Source organism: Hyla sarda, chromosome 7 (assembly GCF_029499605.1).
Source record: "Hyla sarda isolate aHylSar1 chromosome 7, aHylSar1.hap1, whole genome shotgun sequence".
Taxonomy (NCBI): Eukaryota; Metazoa; Chordata; class Amphibia; order Anura; family Hylidae; genus Hyla; species Hyla sarda.
The window spans coordinates 166,248,494-166,271,630 of record NC_079195.1 but is presented as its reverse complement, the minus strand read 5'-3'; the positions used below and the strand labels follow the sequence as shown (position 1 = coordinate 166,271,630).

The 23,137-nt window shown below is 43.7% G+C and overlaps 1 protein-coding gene across 1 annotated transcript in view; it reads left to right on the top strand.

Annotated features, from left to right (window-relative positions):
- Nucleotides 1–22,909, top strand: part of PAOX (polyamine oxidase) — a 66,721-nt gene extending 43,812 nt beyond the window's left edge. Inside the window, exon 7 of the mRNA XM_056531229.1 lies at nucleotides 22,616–22,909. Coding sequence (XP_056387204.1) covers nucleotides 22,616–22,765 — 150 coding nt within the window. The 3' untranslated portion in view covers nucleotides 22,766–22,909. The remainder of the gene's footprint in view (nucleotides 1–22,615) is intronic.
- Nucleotides 22,910–23,137: the final 228 nt, after the last annotated feature.

Below are 23,137 nucleotides of genomic sequence, written 5' to 3'. Positions count from 1 at the left end.
TAGGGATATGCGATATTGCGATATGCGATGCAATATAATTTTAAAAATTGTGAAATCCCCCCCATTTCATGTCCAATCGCCTCCATTTCACATCTGCCTACCCATTTTATGCCCACTGCCTATTTCACATTCTCCCCCCTTGTCACATTCTCCTCCCCCGTCACATTCTCCTCCCACGTCACATTCTCCTCCCCGTCACATTCTCCTCCTGTCACATCCCCCCTTTGTCACACCCTCCCTTGTCACATTCCCCCGTTGTCACATTCTCCTCCCCCTTGTCACACCCCCGTCACATTCTCTTCCCCTTGTCACATTCCCCCCCTTGTCACATTCTCCCCCGTCACATTCGCCCCCCCTTATCACATTCTCCTCCTTTGTCACATCCGCCCCTTGTCACATTCTCCTCCCCCTTGTCACATTCTCCTCCCCCTTGTCACATTCCCCCCTTGTCACATTCTCCTCCCCCTTGTCACATTCTCCCCCGTCACATCCCCCCCTTGTCACATTCCCCCCTTGTCACATTCCCCCCACTGTCACATTCCCCCCACTGTCACATTCCCCCCCCCTTGTCACATTCCCCCCCTTGTCACACTCTCCTCCCCCTTGTCACATTCTCCTCCTCCTTGTCACATCCCCCCCCCTTGTCACATTCCCCCCATTGTCACATCCCCCCTCCCCTTGTCACATTCTCCCCCTCCCCTTGTCACATCCCCCCTCCCCTTGTCACATTCCCCCCTCCCCTTGTCACATTCCCCCCCTCCCCTTGTCACATTCCCCCACACTCCCCTTGTCACATTCCCCCACACTCCCCTTGTCACATTCCCCCCACCTTGTCACATTCCCCCCACTTGTCACATTCCCCCCCTTTTCACATTCCCCCCACCTTGTCACATTCCCCCCACCTTGTCACATTCCCCCCCTCCCCTTGTCACATTCCCCCCCTTCCCTTGTCACATTCCCCCCTCCCCTTGTCACATTCCCCCTCCCCTTGTCACATCCCCCCTTGTCACATCCCCCCCTCTCCTGTCACATCCCCCCTTGTCACATTCCCCCCCTTGTCACATTCCCCCCCCTTGTCACATTCCACTCCCCCTTGTCACATCCCCCCCTGTCACATTCCCCCCCTTGTCACATTCCTCCCTTGTCACATTCCACTCCCCCTTGTCACATCCCCCCCTGTCACATTCCCCCCCCCCCCCCTTCTGTCACATTCCCCTCCCCCCCTCCTGTCACATTCTTGTATTGCAGCAAAATACACTGGGTTTCTTGGGGGGGGATTTAAAATCTTCCGCAGGACCCGGGAAACCTAGTGTATTGCTGCAGTACAAGACCTTTCCCCATCAGCCAATGACTGGCTTGACAAGTGACACCATTGTGGCCAGTGATTGGCTGAAAAGGGAAAGGTCCTACTGTACTAAGAAGAGAGGAAACTCTGGAGCGCACAGAGACGAATCTGCAGGGACCGGGACTAGGTGAGCAGAAGGTTTTTTTATTTTTCTCCCTGCGCCTTTAGCTCAGTGTTTTTCTAGCAGGGTGCCTCCAGCTGTTGTGAAACTACTACTCCCAGCATGCCCGAACAGCCTTTGCCTCTGTCTCATGCTAAGAGTTGTAGTTTTTCAACAACTGGAGGCACCCTTGTTGGGAAACACTGACTTTTAGTATTTACCGGTAAATTAGTTTTTACCTGCTCTGGCCGGCCCCCGCCACGGGAGCCAGCCCGAGCAGATAATCGCATGTTTTCCCGGGAAGCCGTATCGCTATATCGCAAAAAGCAAAAACCGCGATTCGATTGCTTTTGCGATATATTGTGCAGCCCAACGCCAAACCATTGTGACAAGAATAGACAAAAAAATCCTTCAAACATAATAATACATTCCTCCATTGTCCTTCAGCATTGTTTGCCTTATACCAGTTTTCCTACTCCTGGTTCTGACTTCTCTCTATTTTCTAACTGTGGTTGTGTTATATCCTCTGGTTGGCTGCATTCTGATTGATCTCCAGGCAATTCATCATCAGAAAAAGAGAGGATTTGGCCTTAGGTGATGTCTACACTTTTACATAGGCTTGGAGTTTCCATCTTCATGGAAAGCACTGGACAGCTGGATCAAAAAGTAATCTATTTGTACATACTAGAGGCAAAGTCCCTGGGTCAGAAAACAGGTACTTTCTTGTGGAGGCTGTCAGAGCTGTACCATAAACAGGAACAGAGCTTTAAGTCATTGCCTGGAAACCATTAAAATGCAGCCAACCAGAGGATTTTATGAAAACGTAGTTTGGGTTCTTTCATTGTAAATGTCAAAATTTTTCCCAATGCTTGTCTGTCTTTAGTCGATTCTGGCACTGCTAGGAAGTTGGTTGATTACTCCTTTTCCAAGAAACTACTTTCTATGTTAGATTTTTCAATTCTAAAGAGATTTCTGTTTGATCCTTGTGATTCCAGAAACCTAGGGCTTGGACGTCATTCTTCATTGATAGACTGGTTGTCCAGGTCAGATTTCCCCCTGCTCATAGCGTTTAGTTGCTCTTAGTCTAGTAGTTTCCATCCTTTTCTACCACCATATTAGTACTTTGCAAATATTTTCTCTAAGAAAGGCAGACACTATGCATCCCTCCTACAATTGTGCCAATTTACGCATTCAGGATCATAATCCTCCCATGTTCTTAAGCAGCTGGACCTGAGCACATTCTGCATATTCTGGGCTTTGTAGTCAAGTGGGCAGTCCTACACAGTGATGGACAGCTATCTGTGTGTCTGAATAAGTGTGCATGTAGAGAGAGCTGTTTATCACTGAGCTAGACCACCCACTTGACTACTAGCTCCGAATGATCAGAGATTTACAGAATAAATGGCAAATTGCTGTTTTTTTTATTCTTGCTTTGTATGTATTACAGTGCAAAAAACTTTTCTCCATAGGTCATTATTAATCACTTTTTGTTTTACTTTTGTTTGGACAGCTTCTACAACTTGTTGTATGAGCCATATATTTACTCTAAACATGTAGGCAGCCTATATGACTACAATACTACTTAGGCTGAGAAAGACAAGGCAGGCACCAAAGCTGGTATGTCAGGGGTTAAAGACACGGTGTGGAGCGTGGAACAGCGCAGAGGTGATGGATGCGTGTACTTCGGGGGGGGGGGGGGAATCAGAAGTTCAGAGCTTGTAAATGCAATATGCAAGTAGAAAAAAAGTAGATTGCACTCACCCACTAGTGAAGTTAAAACCTCTTCTTTATTGGAACATCGTTAAAACAAGCTGAAGGGAGGGGTAGAGAGATGCGGTCAGCGTGAGCTGACTGACCGGCCGAGGCGAGGCAGCGCTCCTTTCGCGGTTAAGCCCGCTTTCTCAAGCCTCCAGTATCCAATGCTTTAGCAAAATCCAGAAACACTATATCCACAGCCATTCCTCTGTCAAGGCTTCTACTCACCTCTTCATAAAAGCAAATTAGATTGGTTTGACAACTTCTATCCTTAGTAAACCCATGCTGGCTATCACTTATAATACTATTATCCCCTATGTATTCCTGTATGTAATCCCTTATAAGTCCTTCAAACAATTTACCCACAATGCACGTAAGACTTACCGGTCTATAGTTTCCTGGGGAAGACCTAGAGCCCTTCTTGAAGATTGGCACCACATTCGCCTTGCGCCAGTCCCTTGGCACAATATGAGACACCAGTGAATCTCTAAATATCATGAACAGGGGTACAGATATTACTGAACTTACCTTACCTTAGAACTCTTGGGTGTAGTCCATCCGGCCCTGGAGATTTGCTTACATTTATATTACTTAACTTACTTTGTACCATCTCTACATTAAGCCAGTTCAGTATATTACATGATGTGTTACCAGCACTGGCCTGTCCAATGTCAGCTCCTCCTTCTTCCATAGTATATACAGAACTAAAGAACCCATTCAGTAGCTCCGCCTTCTCTTGATCGCCCGTGACAACCTCCCCATTATCATTATTAAGGGGTCCTACATGCTCTGTCCTTGTTTTTTTTGCATTTATATATCTAAAAAAATATTTAGGATTAGTTTTGCTTTCTTTGGCCACCTGTCTATCGTTTTGAATTTTTGCTGTTTTTATTACATTTTTACAGATTTTATTAAGCTCTTTGTACTGTTTAAATGTTATAGCTGACCCATCAGATTTGAATTTTTTGAAGGCTATTTTTTTGTTGTTTATTGCTCTTTTAACATCATTTGTCAGCCTTGTAGGATTTAGTTTTAGTCGTTTATATTTGTTCCCCTTTGGTATATATTTAGCTGTATAGTTATTTAGAGTTGATTTAAAGCTGTCCCATTTACCTTCTGTATCAGTATTTGACAACACCTTCCCCCAGTCTATGTCCTGTAGTGCAGCCCTCAGCCCAGGGAAGTTTGCTTTTTTAAAGTTATATGTTTTTGCCTTCCCCGCCTGTCTTTGTTTTCTACATTTTAAGTCAAAAGTAACTATATTGTGGTCGCTATTACCAAGGTTTTCCCGCACAGTTACATTACCAACCAGCTCTGCGTTGTTGGAAATGATCAGATCCAACAAGGCATCCCTTCTTGTTGGGTCCTCCACAAACTAGCCCATAAAATTATCCTGCAATAAATTTAGGAATTGTCACCCCTTTGTAGTTTTAGCCAACCCCGGACCCCAATCTATATCTGGATAGTTAAAATCTCCCATTATTACCAATGTACCTGCCCGGGCGGCCCTCTCTATTTGTTTATACAGCTGACCTTCTATCTCTTCAGTGATATTAGGGGGTCTGTAGATTACACCAAATATAATTTTTTCAGTATTTCCCTCCTTTTGTAATTCTACCCACAGTGATTCCACATCCTCAGGGTTGTGATCAGTTATGACAGTAAAATCCCTGCCTTACAGGTATGGCTGTAATTTTTGCAAAGCCCAGACCACAGCTAGACATTCCTTCTCTATGACCGCATAGGCCACTCCCAAATGTCCTGCCAGGGGGGTCTCATGGGCCAACCTCAGCAGCTCTTTCCTGTACTGCCTAGGAACCACTAACGGCCTTTCTCCCTCCTGGGCCCCTAGCATGCCTTTGGAAAGGGACTCCCAGTACAAGATATCATTTTCCCAATATACCTGATGCCCCTCTGTGTCAACATATGTATGCTCAGCACGTTGTCTCAGCCCTTCAAGGGAAGGGGTACTGCGCAGAGCTTCCCGGAAATGCTCATTTCCCTCCCCCATCTTGTCACTTGTCATATCACTCACTGCTGGTCCCTCATCCTTAAATGTCACCAGGGGCACACCAACCCCTCCCCCTAGCCCATCTCCACTAGGTTTTGGCATTGGCAATGCATTGTCACCACATTTTACAATACACCCCATTTCACTTTTAGAAAACATTACTGGTTCAGTCACAGGTAAACAATTATCAATCCCCTGCACTCCCTCCCAGTTACCACATTTTGCAGTGTCTCCCAAAGTCTCGCACAGTACCTCAGAATGAACAGGGCTCTATCCTAGCCCTTCCGGTGTGCAGGTAGTGTCCTCTGGAGCATAATGACAGAGCATCCGACCCAAATCATTCCCCAGCAGAACATTAACAGGGATGTCCTCAGAGACCCCCACCTCCCGCAAACCTTTGCCTGTACCCAAATCCAGGTACACACAGGCCATGGGCACAGCAGGCCGCACACCTCCAATTCCTTTTAAAGCCATGGTTCTTCCAGGAATGATGTCCTTTGTATCCACCACTTTAGGCCGCACCAAGGTAAAGGAGGCTCCAGAATCTCGCAAACCCACTGTCACCCGGTCACCCACAGTTACACTCTGCAGGTTATCTGCTCTTTTCTCCACCGCTCCAGACACCAGAAGAACGGCTGTGTGTCCTCCAGCTACTGGTGGAGAATTCTTTTTGTTGGGGCAAGTGGCACTCAGGTGCCCAATATTACTGCATCTGTAACATAGGCGGGTGTCCCCCTGACACAGTGTGGCTCCTGTTGCTTTTGGTGCTGATGGCAAGAATTTTCTGGCTGGCTTGGTGCTGCTGGTGGTGCTCTGTGGGTGTGTGGCTCCCCTCCAGGTACTTGCTCCAGCTTGTGCAGATCCACGCTTTGCTGTTGGTGCCCAGTTGTTGGCAAAGTCATCTCCAAGTTCTGCTGCTTCCGTTGCTGTCTTGGGCTTGCGGTCTAATATCCATTCTCTGGCTTCAAAGCTCCGTGTTTGGAGAAACTGATCCAGGACCATCAAGTCCTCCAGGGCCTCATAGGTAGTGACTTGTAGGCCCCCAGTCCATTGCCTGAATGCAGTCCTTAGCTGACCTGCATGTTGAGTGCAGCTTTCTGTGGCACTTTGTTGCAAAGTCCGAAACTTTTTCCGATAAGCCTCTGGAGTCAGATTAAAACTTTTTAGCAGGGCAGATTTTATTGCTTCATAGTCCTGGTCACTCTCAGAGGGAAGAGCTTTCTCTCGCAGCTGTGGGGTTAGATATCGTCCCCACTGTTCCTTAGGTAGATGGAACTGCCGGCAAACCTTTTCAAATCCCCTCAGGAACACATCTAGATCACCATCTTTCTCCAACATGGGGAAATGTTCCAAGCGGGGTTTGTGGTCTCCTTGATCCTGCACATCACTAAGTGCGGATGAAGCATCCCCTCTCAGCCTCAGAACCTCCAGTTCATGCCTCCGCTGGGCCTCTCTCTCTCTGCCGCCTCTCTCTCTCTGCGGCTTGTGCCTGGGCCTCTCTCTCTCTCTGCAGTTTGGTACTAGAGAAGCAGTTGAATTTTCATATTGGCATTCACATTCCCAAGGTGTTGTAAGGCAGTCTGCATATAAGCGTCCAAGGCCTCATGTGGAGTATTGTCCTGATGGGGAGTAATGTTGTATTCCCCAGGAGATATCAGTCCTTGGATGGCAGTTCCAGCTGTAGGACTTTGTCTCATGTCACTCAGCTCTTCTGCATGGGCATCATACTCCACAAGATCAGCAATAAGTTGTTCCTTGTTCTTTCCCGCAGTAGGGATGTCCTTTTCTTGGCACATTAGCTCCAGTGCAGGCTTGGACTGCTTGCGATATGCCTCCATATTTCCGAGATGAGACAGAGGAGGTAAAACAGGAGATGGGGAGGACAGAACTGTCTTGCACTCTTTTTGTATGTTTTTTAAACCAGCACTGAGCTCTGTCTTTGGAATTTACACACAAGAATATGTATGCAATTTCTTTTTAGTGCTAAGATTTCCTTACAGGTAAAATCCAGCAAGCACTAAAAATCTCAAAATATATCCCGACGCTGCCACCAGTTGTCACGATCACACCCTATCGGTCCAGCCGAAACATTAGAGAGAGTGTGATGGGGCAAGGGTTAAAACCGCCAGACCTCTGGGTATCCACTACTAGTCCCAGCAAGTCACCAAATTAACCCTTAGATAAACGTGTTTCCACCAGAGCTGCCTTCAGAAAGGTGAGCTCATATATTTAGAGATCAAAGACCAGAGCTGATTAATTAAACTTAATAACTAATTTAATCTGATAAAAGGTATCACAGTGCTATATATATATATAAAAATAAACAAATTACATACAGTTACAAAAATATGAAAGAGTTTAGCAAGGCAAGTTCAGAAAACAAAAGATGAAGTTCTTACAGCATGATGGTATAGCCGTCCTTGTCAGTGAGAGTCCAGCTCTTGTCAGCTTTTGGCACAGCCTTGAGCACCCTGAGTCTAGCATTGTTAAGTATTCTATATCTGCCTTTTTGGAGGGAAACTCCATTCCCCCCTCCCCTCTGATCCCACCGGGGGGGGGGGGGGGGGCATCTCTGTTCCTGACCCCTTATCTGTTTGATTATATGATGGGACCAGAGTGCACGACTTCAAAGGAGATACCAAACAGCCAGACCCCCAATAAAATGCAATACACAAACACAGTCTGAATGACCCTCACCCCCAGGTCTTAGTTTATACATAGATACAATTATAAAACACATGTAGGATTCAATAATCAGGCATTGGGCCTGACAGAAGTAATTTACAAATCTATTTAACTTTCTGGAGCCAGTTGATATAAAAAAAAAAAAAAATTAAAAAAAAAAAAATAGGTTTTTCCTGGAATACCCCTTTAATAATGTGGAACACTATCCTTTAGTAGTTTTTCCTTAAATTGGGCTCACCTGGCAATCTAATTATCACAGGTGTCCAAGATTGTTTTCAGTGATCAAAAGAGCCCTGAGACACAATGCCATACATGAGTTAAACTGAAAAACTAAATATTTAACTTTTGTGACGCTTAAATATAATTTGCATAATAATTTGGAACAGTCTGTAGCTCTGTTAAAAACCTCTTGTACACTAAATTAGTGAAAGATCCATTTGAGAAACAAAATCAAATTTTACAGTGCTTCATTTTTTTCTTAGCATTATCCCAGATAAGACACATGTTACTCTGAACTGGCCTTAACCCAGTCTCTTCAGATATTTCTTAGCTGTAAGTAATTATGGGCAATTCATCTAATTGTTTTACTCACACTTCTTTTGAACTCTCACTGCAATCTGGGTGGTGGTAGATCTCTTCGCTCCTCACCTGGCCAAGACTTTCTTCATGGTCTCCAAGCTCACATGGTTTCAGATCATGTAGTGTAGTTTGTGTTCAAAGTTTATGAATTCTTTATAGATTGTCTTGGATTCTTCCTTGGGATACTAAACACAGAGGAGATGTCAGACAGTTCATAAGGTTGTCTAGCAATATCTGTGTACGTATGTAAATGGCCTCTAGCCATGCTCAGAGGGTAGGCAACCAGATGCCTCCTTCCCTTGTTCCAGTTTTCTTCTATGGCCTGCAGTCTCCTTCTCTGGTTTTGTACAAGTTTTATATGGGAAATGGCTCATGAAGATCATGGTTTTTGGTCCTGGTCACCTGTTCTAAGTACCTATAGAATGCAGCTTTATCCTTCCCTGGCTCAATAAAGGGCAAACCAGTCAGTACAAAGTATGTAATTTGTTAACAGATAATTCTGACCTTCAGGTACCTTCACTATGTTAAAGTGTACCTGTTGTTAACAATAACATTTTATATAATGTAGATAATACCATTAAGTGTATATTTGTAATATACATTGGTTAAAAAACTTGTATATTTTTGTCCCTAAAGCTATTGTATGTTTGTCTCTGTGAGGAGACCAAATAAAGGAAGTGTGGGTGGACAAGCAGGGCTCTGTGCAGGGAGGACAAGCAGGGCTCTGTGCACTGAGGACAAGCAATATACATATAATAGTATTAGGATAGCAGAAGAAGAAGGAGCACTCTTAACCTGTCCAGGACCAAGGGCGTACAGGTACGCCCAAGGGGTACTCCCTTGGAAAACTTTTTTTTAAATCAACTGGAGCCAGAAAGTTAAACAGATTTGTAAATTACTTCTATTAAAAAATCTTAATCCTTCCAGTACTTTTTAGGGGCTGTATACCACAGTGCTCTCTGCTGTCCATTTTAGGAACTGTCCAGAGCAGCATATGTTTGCTATGGGGATTTTCTCCTGCTCTGGATAGTTCCTAAAATGGACAACAGAGGTCAGCAGAGAGCACTGTGGATGAGACAGAAGAGAAATCCAAAAAGAAAAGCATTTCCTCTGTAGTATACAGCCCCTAAAAAGAACTGGAAGGATTAAGATTTTTTTTAACAGAAGTTACTTACAAATCGGTTTAATTTTCTGGCACCAGTTGATTTAAAAAAAAAAAAAAAAGTTTTCCACGGGAGTACCCCTTTAAGGACCAAGGGTGTACGGGGTATCAACGGGGTTTAAACCGCTCTCACAAGTGGAGAACAGGTTAAACCCAGTGGGTCCTGGTTGCTACGGGCAACCAGGACCCATGGGTAATGCTGGGCACCGCCAATCAGGCCAATGCCCGGCATTAACCCTTTAGACGCCATGATAAAATTTGATTGCGGCATCTAAAATGAAACTAAAACTATCCTGGCAGCTCAGCAGAGCTGATCGGGACTATTGTGACAAAATCGCGATGTCCCGATCAGCTTACTGAATGACGATAGGTCCTCACCTGCCTCTTAGTCGTTCATTCGGTGATCTGCTGTTCCAAGCCTGTTAAGCAGGCTAGAGCAGCAGAGCGCCGAGAACACTGATCAATGCTTTGCTATAGCATAGCATCGATCAGTGTAAGCAATTAAAAGATTGCATGCTTTAACCCCTGTGGGGGCTAAAAAAAAAATAAAGTGTAAAAATGAAAGTTAATAAAAGTGAATTAGACCCAATCCCTATTAAAAGTTTAAATCACCCCCCCCCCCTTTTCCCATTTAAAAAAAAATAATGTAATAAAAAATAAAAATAATCATATGTGGTACCGCCACGTGCGTATATGTCCGAACTATTAAAATATAAGGTGAGCTAAACCGCACGCTCGATGGCATACACGTAAAGAAAAAAAAACAAAGTACAAAATTGTGCATTTTTGCAGACCAGGGCGCCCAAAAAATTTGCCTTCATATAGCCGCATATGCGGAAAAATTAAAAAGTTATAGGGATCAGAAGATGACGATTTTAAACATACAAATTTTGGTGCATGTAGTTAGTATTTTTTTTAAGTAGTAAAATAAAATAAAACCTACATAAATTGGGTATCATTGTAACCGTATGGACCTACAAAATAAAGATCAGGTGTCATTTTTACCAAAAATTGCACTGTGTAGAAATAAAGGCCCCCAAATTTACAAAATGGCGTTTTTTTTTCTTCAATTTCCCCCCACAAATATATATTTTTTTGGTTTTGCGGTAGATTTTGTTATTAAATGATTGATGTCATTACAAAGTACTATTGGTGGCGCAAAAAACAAGCCATTATATGGGTCTGTAGGTGCAAAATTGAAAGCGGTTTGATTTTTAGAATGAGTGCAAAAATGAAAATTGGCCTGATCCTTAAAGGGGTACTCCGCCCCTAGACATCTTATCCCCTATCCAAAGGCGATCTAACATCTTATCCCCTATCCTTTGGATAGGGGATAAGATGCCAGGGCGGAGTACCCCTTTAAGGTCAAAATGGGCTTGGTCCTTAACTCCTTCTCTCTTTGTCGATTTTTCATATTTGCACTTTTGGTTTTTCCTCCTAACCTAAAAATCATAACACTTTCAATTTTCCATCTAAAAATCCATATGAGGGCTTGATCTTTGCACCAACAATTTTAGTTTGTAATAAGATTCATAATTTCCCCACAAAATCTACTTCGAAACCAGAAAAAAAATATTTATGGAGCAAAATTGAAAAAAAAAAGCCATTTCGTGATTTTTAGCGGCTTTCGTTTCTACTCAGTGCAGTTTTCGGTAAAAATTGTACCTAATATTTATTTTGTAGGTCCATACAGTTGCAATGATATCCAATTTATATAGGTTTGATTTTATTTTACTACAAAAAAAATAAAATTATAACTACATGCACCAAAATTAATAAGGTGAAATTTGTCCTCTTCTGACCCCTATAACTTTTTTATTTTTCAGTATACGGGGCAGTATTAGGGATCATTTTTTGCGCCGTGATCTGAAGTTTTTTATCGGTACATTTTTGTTTTGATCACTTTCTATAAACCTTTTTTGTGGTATAAAAAGTGACCAAAAATACGGTATTTTTGGACTTTTCAATTTTTTTACGCGTACACCATTGACCATGCGGTTTAATTAACTATATATATTTTTATAGTTCGGACATTTACGCATGCGGCGATATCACATATGTTTATTTTTATTTACAGTTTTTTTTTTTTTTTTTTTTTTAAAGGGAAAAGGGGGGTGATTCAAACTTTTATAGGGGAAGTGGTTAAAGGGGTATTCCAGGCAAAAACTTTTTTTTATATATCAACTGGCGCCGGAAAGTTAAACAGATTTGTAAATTACTTCTATAAAAAAATCTTAATCCTTCCGAAAGTTATCTGAAGTTTTCTGTCTAACTGCTCAATGATGATGTCACGTCCCGGGAGCTGTGCATGATGAGAAAATATCCCCATAGGAGCTGCACAGCTCCTGGGACATGAGTCATCAGAAAGCAGTTAGACAGAAAACAGCAACTCAACTTCAGAAGCTAATAACTATTGGAAGGATTACGATTTTTTAATAGAAGTAATTTACAAATCTGTTTAACTTTCCGGAGCAAGTTGATATATAAAAAAAAGTTTTGGCCTGGAATACCCCTTTAACCCCTTAAGGACGCAGGACGTAAATGTACGTCCTGGTGAGGTGGTACTTAACGCACCAGGACGTACATTTACGTCCTAAGCATAACCGCGGGCATCGGAGCGATGCCCGTGTCATGCGCGGCTGATCCCGGCTGCTGATCGCAGCCAGGGACCCGCCGGCAATGGCCGACGCCCGCGATCTCGCGGGCGTCCGCCATTAACCCCTCAGGTGCCGGGATCAATACAGATCCCGGCATCTGCGGCAGTTCGCGATTAAAATGAACGATCGGATCGCCCGCAGCGCTGCTGCGGGGATCCGATCATTCATAACGCAGCACGGAGGTCCCCTCACCTTCCTCCGTGCGGCTCCCGGCGTCTCCTGCTCTGGTCTGTGATCGAGCAGACCAGAGCAGGAGATGACCGATAATACTGATCTGTTCTATGTCCTATACATAGAACAGATCAGTATTAGCAATCATGGTATTGCTATGAATAGTCCCCTATGGGGACTATTCAAGTGTAAAAAAAAATGTAAAAGTAAAAGTAAAAAAAAAGTGAAAAATCCCCTCCCCCAATAAAAAAGTAAAACGTCCGTTTTTTCCTATTTTACCCCCAAAAAGCGTAAAAAACATTTTTTATAGACATATTTGGTATCGCCGCGTGCGTAAATGTCCGAACTATTAAAATAAAATGTTAATGATCCCGTACGGTGAACGGCGTGAACGAAAAAAAAATTAAAAAGTCCAAAATTCCTACTTTTTTAATACATTTTATTTAAAAAAAAATTATAAAAAATGTATTAAAAGTTTTTTATATGCAAATGTGGTATGAAAAAAAAGTACAGATCATGGTGCAAAAAATGAGCCCCCATACCGCCACTTATACGGAAAAATAAAAAAGTTATAGGTCATCAAAATAAAGGGATTATAAACGTACTAATTTGGTTAAAAAGTTTGTGATTTTTTTTAAGCGCAACAATAATATAAAAGTATATAATAATGGGTATCATTTTAATCGTATTGACCCTCAGAATAAAGAACACACGTCATTTTTACCATAAATTGTACGGCGTGAAAACAAAACGTTCCAAAATTAGCAAAATTGCGTTTTTCGTTTTAATTTCCCCACAAAAATAGTGTTTTTTGGTTGCGCCATACATTTTATGATATAATGAGTGATGTCATTACAAAGGACAACTGGTCGCGCAAAAAACAAGCCCTCATACTAGTCTGTGGATGGAAATATAAAAGAGTTATGATTTTTAGAAGGCGAGGAGGAAAAAATGAAAACGTAAAAATTAAATTGTCTGAGTCCTTAAGGACAAAATGGGCTGAGTCCTTAAGGGGTTAAATGATCTTTATTAAAAAAAAAAAATCACTTTTTTTTTGCAATGTTATAGCTCCCATAGGAGGCTATAACACTGCACACACTGATTTTTTTACATTGATCAATGGTTTCTCGTAGGAAACCATTGATCAATGATTCTGCCGCTTGACTGCTCATGCCTGGATCTCAGGCACTGAGCAGTCATTCGACGATCGGACACCAGGAGGCAGGTAGGGGGACCCTCCTCGTGTCCTACAGCTGTTCGGGACGCTGCGGCGGTCCCATACAGCCCCCTGAGCTAACCGGCATTAGTTTACTTTAGATGTGGCGTTCAACTTTAAACGCTGCGTCTAAAGGGTTAATAGCGTGTGGCACCACGATCAGTGCCGCGTGCTATTAGCCACGGGTCCCAGCTGTTGTTAGAGGCTGTGGCCCCGCATTATAGAAAGGGAGTGGGCGAAGACGTACAGGTATGCCCTTCGTCCCCAACAGGTTAAAGAGGATCTGTCAGCTCTATATCATACTCAAAGCTGCAGACATGTAAAGATAACAGAGAGAGATAAAACAAATGATACCTATTCGGCTAGCTTTACATTAGCATTCTGAGCTCTGTTAGGGAGCTCTGCTCGTTGATTCCGTTATAATGACGGGACTTGCATGTCTGTTTTTTTTTCTCCGCTAAAATCAAGAAAACCCCACCGGAACCCCATTTTAAGTGAATAGGACCTGTCAGGTTCCGTTGATGTCCACTATCACAACCTTGGTCCCAACAGTTGTAACAGAGCGTCCTTATGGAACTCCACAACGCTGATGTGAACCTAGCCGAAGCTAATGGCTGTTAGCAAAGTTAAAAAATCATGTTTTCTTTTCAAGATCAAGTGCCATGAAGGCAGTGCTGAGCTTCATATATAGGCGTCAAGTATCACAATATTCTATTCATATTTCGATTCATAGCCACATTCTCACAACCTCATTTGGATATTTTAATCCTATTCTTTTTAAAATATCAAAGGTACCTGAGTGCCATTATCTGTTTTCCAATTGCCTTTTTTTGGGCCCAAAGGGTACAGCATCTTTTTTAGAGCACACATTCATTACAAAACATGCATTGTGTGCTCTTTCATTCATAAAAGAGCTTTATCCATGTTCAAAAGATATCAACATGCTGTGGCATGGCTATAAATCATGATTGATATCTTAGTGATCAACCATGATTTTGAACCATGTCACAGGTGTGATATCACTACAGGCCACCAACCATGTCTATTCTGGGGCCATAACCGTTTGAGTGTAAACTAGTGTAAACCAGGGAATTCCTTACACCCTGCTCTGCAGTCTAGCCTATGTCAAATGGATTTTGATTTCACTTTCCATTATGTGATGCATGGTTGCATTATCTCACAGCAATCTATATGCTTACTTAGAAACTTAACTACTTCTTAAGAATCCTAAATTAACTTGTCTAAAAGGTCATTACAAGTCATACAATAAATTACAATCACACTTAGCATGACGGTGCAATATACAGCACACATTCCCTAAGCTATACACTATACCACATGCTACATTAACACTCCGCTCCATCACATGTTAAAAAAGAAACAATGTCGAACAACAATACATTACAGTCTGTGACCGGGTAGGGGTGTGGGATCTATGGGGGTAGGGAGGGGCGGATTACAGGGCCAAACTACTCAGCAAACATATGGGAGGTAGAGGAAGTAGAGGGGCGTTAATCCTCTTCATCAATGTTCAGACTGTCGAAGATGGAATAATCTCTAAACAGGCTATGGATCAGCCTGTGGCAGTCCTGGACAGACAGGTCCTCCCTGTTGTAGATAAGGTGATTCATGGTCAGCCATATAGTGTCCTTACAACAGTTCATGAGGTGCCAGGATTCCTGGATGACTTCCACGTCATGAACCCCAGGAAATAATCCAAAAAGCACAGAATGGTACAATAGGTTGTTCCTGGGTATGGAGTCTGTTAATGTCACGTATGGGCAGGGAAGGAGTGCTCGCTAAGCTCACCCGCACCCCTGTCCCTGCCTACTTGTCTGCCTATCCTAAATGATAGGCCGGCAACTGGTCGACAATCCCTTCCTAAATAAGTGAGGGGAGTCAAATGTCAACACAATAAAATACACTCCTGTCAGTTGTCAGGAGCAACAGGGAAACAAGCAACTAACAAAGGCAAACTAAACATACATACATAAAGTCAATGTCAGTCAAACCGAATCTAGCCAGGAGTGGGAAGAGGTGCCGAATTGCTATACAAAAGAGAAGTCAGATAGGAAGCCAGAAGTCAAGTTGCCGGGTATACAAGGGAATAAGGAAATGCTAGCTACTCAGGTAATGACCAGTTTCACAGGCATCATCCCAGTGTCTGATGCCTGGTAATATAGGGAGATGCACATGTGGTAAATCAGTAGCTAGCCACTCAGACAGCAGGGCGTAACCCGGCAACCTTGCAACAGCACCTTGTCAGCACCTGTTAACCCTGCTGGTGCTGACAGTACCCCCCCCCCCCCTTTTAAGAGGGGCCACCGGACCCTTAAAACTGGGTCTAGGTTTGTCTGGGTGAGAATCGTGGAATTTCTTAATTAAAGTGGCCGCATGGGCAAAAGAGGCCGGAGCCCACGATCTCTCCTCCGGACCATAACCTTTCCAATGAACTAAGTACTGGACAGAATTCTGTACCCTTCTGCTATCCAGTATTCTAGCGACCTCATACTCAAGCTCTCCGTCAACCTCAACCGGAGGAGGCAGACTCGGGACTGGAGACTGAGTAGGAACAGAACGTTTTAACAAGGAGCAATGGAACACATTATGAATCTGAAAAGAAGATGGTAATTTTAATCTGTAACTCACAGGATTAATAACTTCAATTACCTCATAAGGTCCAATGAACCTAGATGCCAGTTTCTTAGACGGAACCTTGAGACGAAGATTTTTCGTAGATAACCACACTTTATCACCAACTTTAAATTTTATGCCGCAAGTACGTCTCGTCGGCCGATTTCTTTTGTAGTACTTGGGGGTTTTCCAGGTTTTTCTGAACCTGAGCCCAAACTGTGCACAGTTTACTCATAGTGGTGTTGACCTCAGGGTTATCCCTATCAGTATAGGTACAGGGTCTCTTAGGAATAGATAATGGACACAGCTCCCCTGCAGGACGAATCCGAGGAGTCTTAGCTCGGGCACACACATCACAAGAAGCAACAAAAGCTTTCACATCCCTGTTCAGGGTTGACCACCAAAATCTCTTTTGAAGCAATCTCTTTGTACCATGGATACCAGGATGACCTGCTAACGGCGAACAATGAGATTCCTCGATTATACGTAGGCGAAACTGATTAGGTACAAAGATTTTGCCTCTAGGAATCTCTGGAGGAACCAAACCTTGATTACTCAAAATTTCCGATGTTAAATCGGCAGATACTGCAGAGATAACCACACCTTCAGGAAGAATAGTCTCAGGATTAGAGTCTATAGGCTGAGAGGCGCTGAAACTTCGAGACTAGGCGTCAGGTAAAAGTTCAATAGCACAGACATAATCTCGTTGTGGGGGCAAAGCAGAGGAGGCCTCCTCAGAAAAAATGTCACAAAAATCTGAAATAAATTTGGGTTGAATACTTTTACACACACCGAGAGTAGCAAGAGAGACGGTAATGCATTTGTTAGAACACTCAGATCCCCACTTGATAAGTTCCCCTGAGGTCCAATCAAAAACAGGATTATGATTTCTTAACCAGGGTAAACCCAGAATCACATCTACAGACAAATTTTTAAGAACAAAAAAGGTGATTTTTTCAAAATGCATAGAACCGACCAATAATCCCACTTCGGGAGTAGAAAAACTGACACAACCCCCTGAACAAGGGTGTATAATCCACTCCAAAAATGGGAATTGGGTCCTCCAACCGTCTCAAAGGTAAATTTAAAGACTTAATACATTTTAGATCCACAAAATTAGCAGCAGAACCGGAATCAGCACAAGCTTTACCAAATATTTTTCTCTTTTGAAAATATATTTGCACTGGTAACAAAATTTTTGAAGATAAATTCGGAGGTACCTGTGCGCCCAAATGACCTCCCTGATTGTCATTTAGGCGCTGGCATTTGACGCAATTCTGGAACCGATGTCCTTCGTCTCCACAAAAGAAACGTGCTTTTCTTCCGAATGGATTTTCTCTGCTGAGGGGAAAATTTCCCTATCTGCATAGGTTCCTCGGCAGAGACATGAGGGACAGGAAAAGATGGAAACATGGAGGAAGGAGAGAATTAAAAGTCTGCTCTCGATTTCTTTCTTTCATACGTCTGTCAAGTCGTATACCTAATGTTATGGCTTGTTCTAATGAGTCAGGTGATGGATAACTTACAAAAGCATCCTTAATAGCGTCAGATAGTCCTAGTCTGAACTGACACCTAAGGGCTGGATCATTCCAACCTGAAGCCGTGCACCAGATTGACAAGCTGCGATTCTGCAAAGGCTGCACGGTCTGGCTCATCATAAAGAAGGCCCAAAGCAGAAAAGAAAGCCTCCACTGAACTTAATTCAGGAGCTGAGGAAGGTAAGGAGAAAGCCCACTCTTGAGGGTCTCCTTGCAACAAAGACAATATAAGTCCTACTCTCTGATCCTCTGTGCTAGTAGACTGTGGTCTCATGCGAAAATATAGCTTACAACTCTCTCTGAAGACAACAAATTTCTTTCGGTCACCTGAAAAACGGTCAGGAAGATTAATTTTAGAGTCACTTGAAACAGCTGGAGGACAGACCACTGACTGGCCATTAGCTGTCTCCTGAGCCTGAATCCTCTCAGCAAGAGAATGCACTAACTGGGTTAATCCCTGCATTTGCTCTACTAAAGCAGTCATTGCTTCCATCATAGCAGATGCAGGTGTCAGGAACCGGACTGGAAGCGGGTAGTGTATTCTCTGTGTTAGTGAGGCGATGGCGTGGGCCGTACCAGGGGACCGGTTCTAAGAAGTTACTGGTTTTCACCAGAGCCCGCCGCAAAGCGGGATGGACTTGTTGCAGCGGTAACTCCCAGGTCGTATCCCCCGATAGCGACTCGACCTCACTAACAGCTGAGATAGGCGTAGTACACAAGGACAAGGCGAAGGCAAGGTCGGACGTAGCAAGAGGTCAAGGCATGCGGCAAAGGTTCGTAGTCAGGGGCAACAGCAAGGGTCTGGATACACAGGCTTGGGAACACACAGAACGCTTTCACAGGGCACTAGGGCAACAAGATCCGGCAAGGACAGGAAGGGGAAGTGGGTTTTTATGTGTGGGGAGTGCTTGGGATCTGATTGGACCAGGCACCAATTAATGGTGCACTGGCCCTTTAAATCTGAGAGACCCGGCGGGCGCGCACCCTAGAGAGCGGGACCGCGCGCGCCGGGACTGAGCAGGAGGACGGGGCAGGTGAGATGATCGGGATGCGACCCACGGGCAGGCACCTCCCGCCGCGTGGATCGCATCCCCGCTGGAGGACACAGAGCAGCGCTCCCGGTCAGCAAGTCTGACCGGGGCGCTGCATGCCAGAGCAGAACGCTGCGAGCGCTCCGGGGAAGTAGCAGGACCCCGAGCGCTCGGCGTTACAGCAGGTAGTAGTTTGGGCCTGTGAAAATGTCACGTATGGGCAGGGAAGGAGTGCTCGCTAAGCTCACCCGCGCCCCTGTCCCTGCCTATTTGTCCCCCTATCCTAAATGATAGGCCGGCAACTGGTAGACTTTCCCGTCCTAAAAAAGTGAGGGGAGTCAAATGTCAACACAATAAAATACAATCCTGTCAGTTACATAGTTACATATTAGTACGGTTGAAAAAAGACATACGTCCATCACGTGCAACCAGGGAATTGAAGGGTAGGGGTGTGGCGCGATATTGGGGAAGGGATGGGATTTTCTATTTCTTAATAAGCATTAATGTTATTTTGTTCCAGGAATGTATGTAACCCTGTTTTAAAGATGTTAAATTTTCCTGCTGTGACCAGTTCCTGAGGTAGACTGTTCCATAATTTCACAGTTCTTATGGTAAAGAAGGCGTGTCGCCCCTTGAGACTAAACCTTTTCTTCTCCAGATGGAGGGAGTGCCCCCTCGTCCTTTGGGGGGGTTTAACCTGGAACGGTTTTTCTCCATATTTTTTGTATGGGCCTTTTATGGACTGGTGCCCAAAACTGTACAGCTTATTCCAGATGAGGCCGTACCAATGCTTTATAAAGGGGGAGTATTATGTCCCTGTCCCTCGAGTCCATGCCTCTTTTTATACATGACAATATCCTGCCAGCCCTGAAAGTAGCAGCCTTACATTTCATGCTATTCTGTAGTCTGTGATCTACAAGTACACCCAGATCCTTCTCTACTAGTGACTCTGCCAGTTTAATCCCCCCTAAGACATACGACGCATGCATGTTATTAGTACCCAGATGCATTACTTTACATTTATCCACATTGAACCTCATTTGCCAAGTGGATGCCCAGACACTTAGTCTATCCAAGTCATCTTGTAACCTATACACATCCTCTATAGACTGTACCGTGCTACAAAGCTTGGTGTCATCTGCAAAGATAGAAACAGAGCTGACAGTTGTCAGGAGCAACAGGGAAACAAGCAACTAACAAAGACAAACTAAACATACATACATAAAGTCAATGTCAGTCAAACCGAGTCTAGCCAGGAGTGGGAAGAGGTGCCGAATCGCTATACAAAACAGAAGTCAGATAGGAAGCCAGAAGTCAAGTTGCCGGGTATACAAGGGAATAAGGAAATGCTAGCTACTCAGGTAATGACCAGTTTCACAGGCATCTTCCCAGTGTCTGATGCCTGGTAATATAGGAAGATGCACATGTGGTAAATCAGTAGCTAGCCACTCAGACAGCAGGGCGTAACCCGGCAACCTTGCAACAACACCTTGTCAGCACCTGTTAACCCTGCTGGTGCTGACAGTTAAGCTGAAGTTCCAGAGCATTCAATAGACCCTGCGCAAAGGGGAACTGCCAAAAGACATAGATATTTCCTCCACATAGGGGCATCTGGGGCAGTACCTGGTTTTGCTCAGGCCACGGGCATGCATAAAGGACCTCAGAGACAGTCCCCCCTGAATGCCCATCCACGAAAAGTCCTTGTGCCTAATGGTTAGCGTCACAGAAGCTACATTGGCCCAAACAGTCTCTGCCATTGCCTAAGGGAGCTCTGGAAGTCTAAATGGACACTTCAAAGCCTGATTCCATTTTACCTGATCCTATTTCATTGAAGCAGTACACCACTCTTAATTTTAGCACAATATTCCTCAGTATTCTTTGTACCATGCTTGAGACTCTGCATAAGCCACTCTATCAGGTTTACCATACAGCAGATCTAAGGACGCAAACATCACATCCACGGGGTAGAAGAGAATAAGCCCATTCCTGGGGGTCACCTTGGAGGAGGGATTTCACAGTTCCCAACCTCTGGACCTCAGTATCAGCAGATTGAGGCTTCATACATAAATTTATCTCACAACTTCACAAAAAGCAATTTGACATTTTAACTTCAGCTGCTACCATTTTGGAGGCTATAGAGGCCTGAACCTGATACAGCTCCTGGGCTTGAACTTGCTCTGTTAGACTCTGGACTAATTGAGTAAGTCCCTGCATCTGCTCTACCACAGCCGTCATGGCATCCATAACAACAGGAAAGCCACAGAAGCAGTATTTGTGTCTGCAATTGTTTCAAGTCAGGCAGGGATACGTGCAGCCTGAGCTTGCCCTCAGCCATTCCCCTGTCTACTTGATGATTTGCCCTAAGTGACAGATCCTCAACAAGATGACAGTCTCTATACTAGATAATTGCAGGGAGTAGTAATGTCAAAATAATAAAGAAAAAAACTGCACAGAGCTCAGGGAATAACTCAGAACTCAAATGGTTAACCAAAGCACAAACCAGGGAGCACAAAACAGGTAATGGTCAAAACCAAGATAGAGGCAAGATACAAAATTGGCAGGTAGAGAATAGTCAGGTCACTAAGCCAAAGTAGAAAACCTAGTTAAACCGGAGTTCAAAGGTGCAGAGACAGAAACAAGGAGTAAACCTCTATCACAGGCAAAGCTTAAATGACTGACTGGGTTTTAAACAGCCCAGCCTAGGAAGGTGTGGACGGTGTTGCCGAATATTACTGGCCCAGGCGTCGTCACAGCAATGAGGGAAGCTGCAGCTGAAGGTGGGAGGGGATGGAGCTACTGCTATAGGCAAAGACAGGCACATCTGTAACACACATACCTCTACTTCTGCAAAGGTATAAAATAGTCTTTCATTTTAGCAGCTCAAATGCCATAGAACCAGCGCTGAACCACAGTAGGCATGCCTCCTTCCTCCCCTCTCCCTTCCTGTTTTTAGTGATTAATGTACTGGGTTCTGTGCTTAAAGGGGTTCTCCGGTGCTTACACATCTTATCCCCTGTCCAAAGGATAGGGGATAAGATGCCTGATCGCGGCTTGCATTGAGGGGCGGAGCGTGACGTCACACGGGGGCGGAGGCGTGACGTCACACGCCGCTGGTTTTGTGGTCGTCGTTAATCAGACCCAGAGCGAACACGCTCCAGGGACTGATTACAAACAATGTGCCGCGTGCATGATCCCGGGGGTCCCCAGCGGCGGGACTCCCGTGATCAGGCATCTTATCCCCTATCCTTTGGATAGGGGATAAGATGTGTAAGCACCGGAGAACCCCTTTTAAGCTGAGCCATGTACCTCAATCATTTTCTATATAAACCTATAAATGCACAGAAATTGTGGCAGAAAATAGTATAAAAAATATATCCTTTATTGAATCAGATTAAAAATTGATAAACATTATAATACATAGTGATAAGAGGACAAAAGACAAATAACAACTAGAACACGGGGTGGCATAGGCATGGCAAAATGATGTGCTAGAAAGACATGTATAAAGTGCATTCGCTATCAGTAGATAGTCTACACATATATAATAGGGTAAAGCCCATCATCAGCATGTAACACAGTAAAAACTGTCAAATGCAAACAAATACATGTAGCAGCAACAACGCCAAACCAAGTAGCCCCTACAGCCGTGTCGGAATTACTTAATCTTCCGGGGGTATTTTGTAAGCAGAGAAGTTGTTTGTGTTTAAGTTCTAACTCAATGCCTTCTTTAGCCATTGCAGATTCTTTTTGCCGGAGAAGCCACAATAAGAAACTTCTATTCAACAACTCATGGAGCCCTCATGTCTGGATGGAGAGAAGCACAGCGCTTAATTGACAAATATCCTGAAATCTGGGTGACCAATAGCAAAGCCAAGCTCTAAAGAAAAATAGTCATCTGCAAAAGCAATATTTTTATATTTTCTGAAAAAAAAAAATACATTGGCATGGTAAAGAGAAAAATATAGTTTACCATATTAAATGTGTACTGTACTATAAATGAATGAGTTTATGTAAATATACGTATATGTAAATACGAGTATGAGTGGGAGGATGGGAGGATACCAACAGAGCTTAAAAAGTCTCGGCCATAAATGTTGGCACCCCTGAAATTTTTCTAGAAAATTAAGTATTTCTCACAGAAAAGGATTGCAGTAACACATTTTTTGCTATACACATGTTTATTCCCTTTGTGTGTATTGGAACTAAACCAAAAAAGGGAGGAAAAAAAGCAAATTTGGCATAATGTTACACCA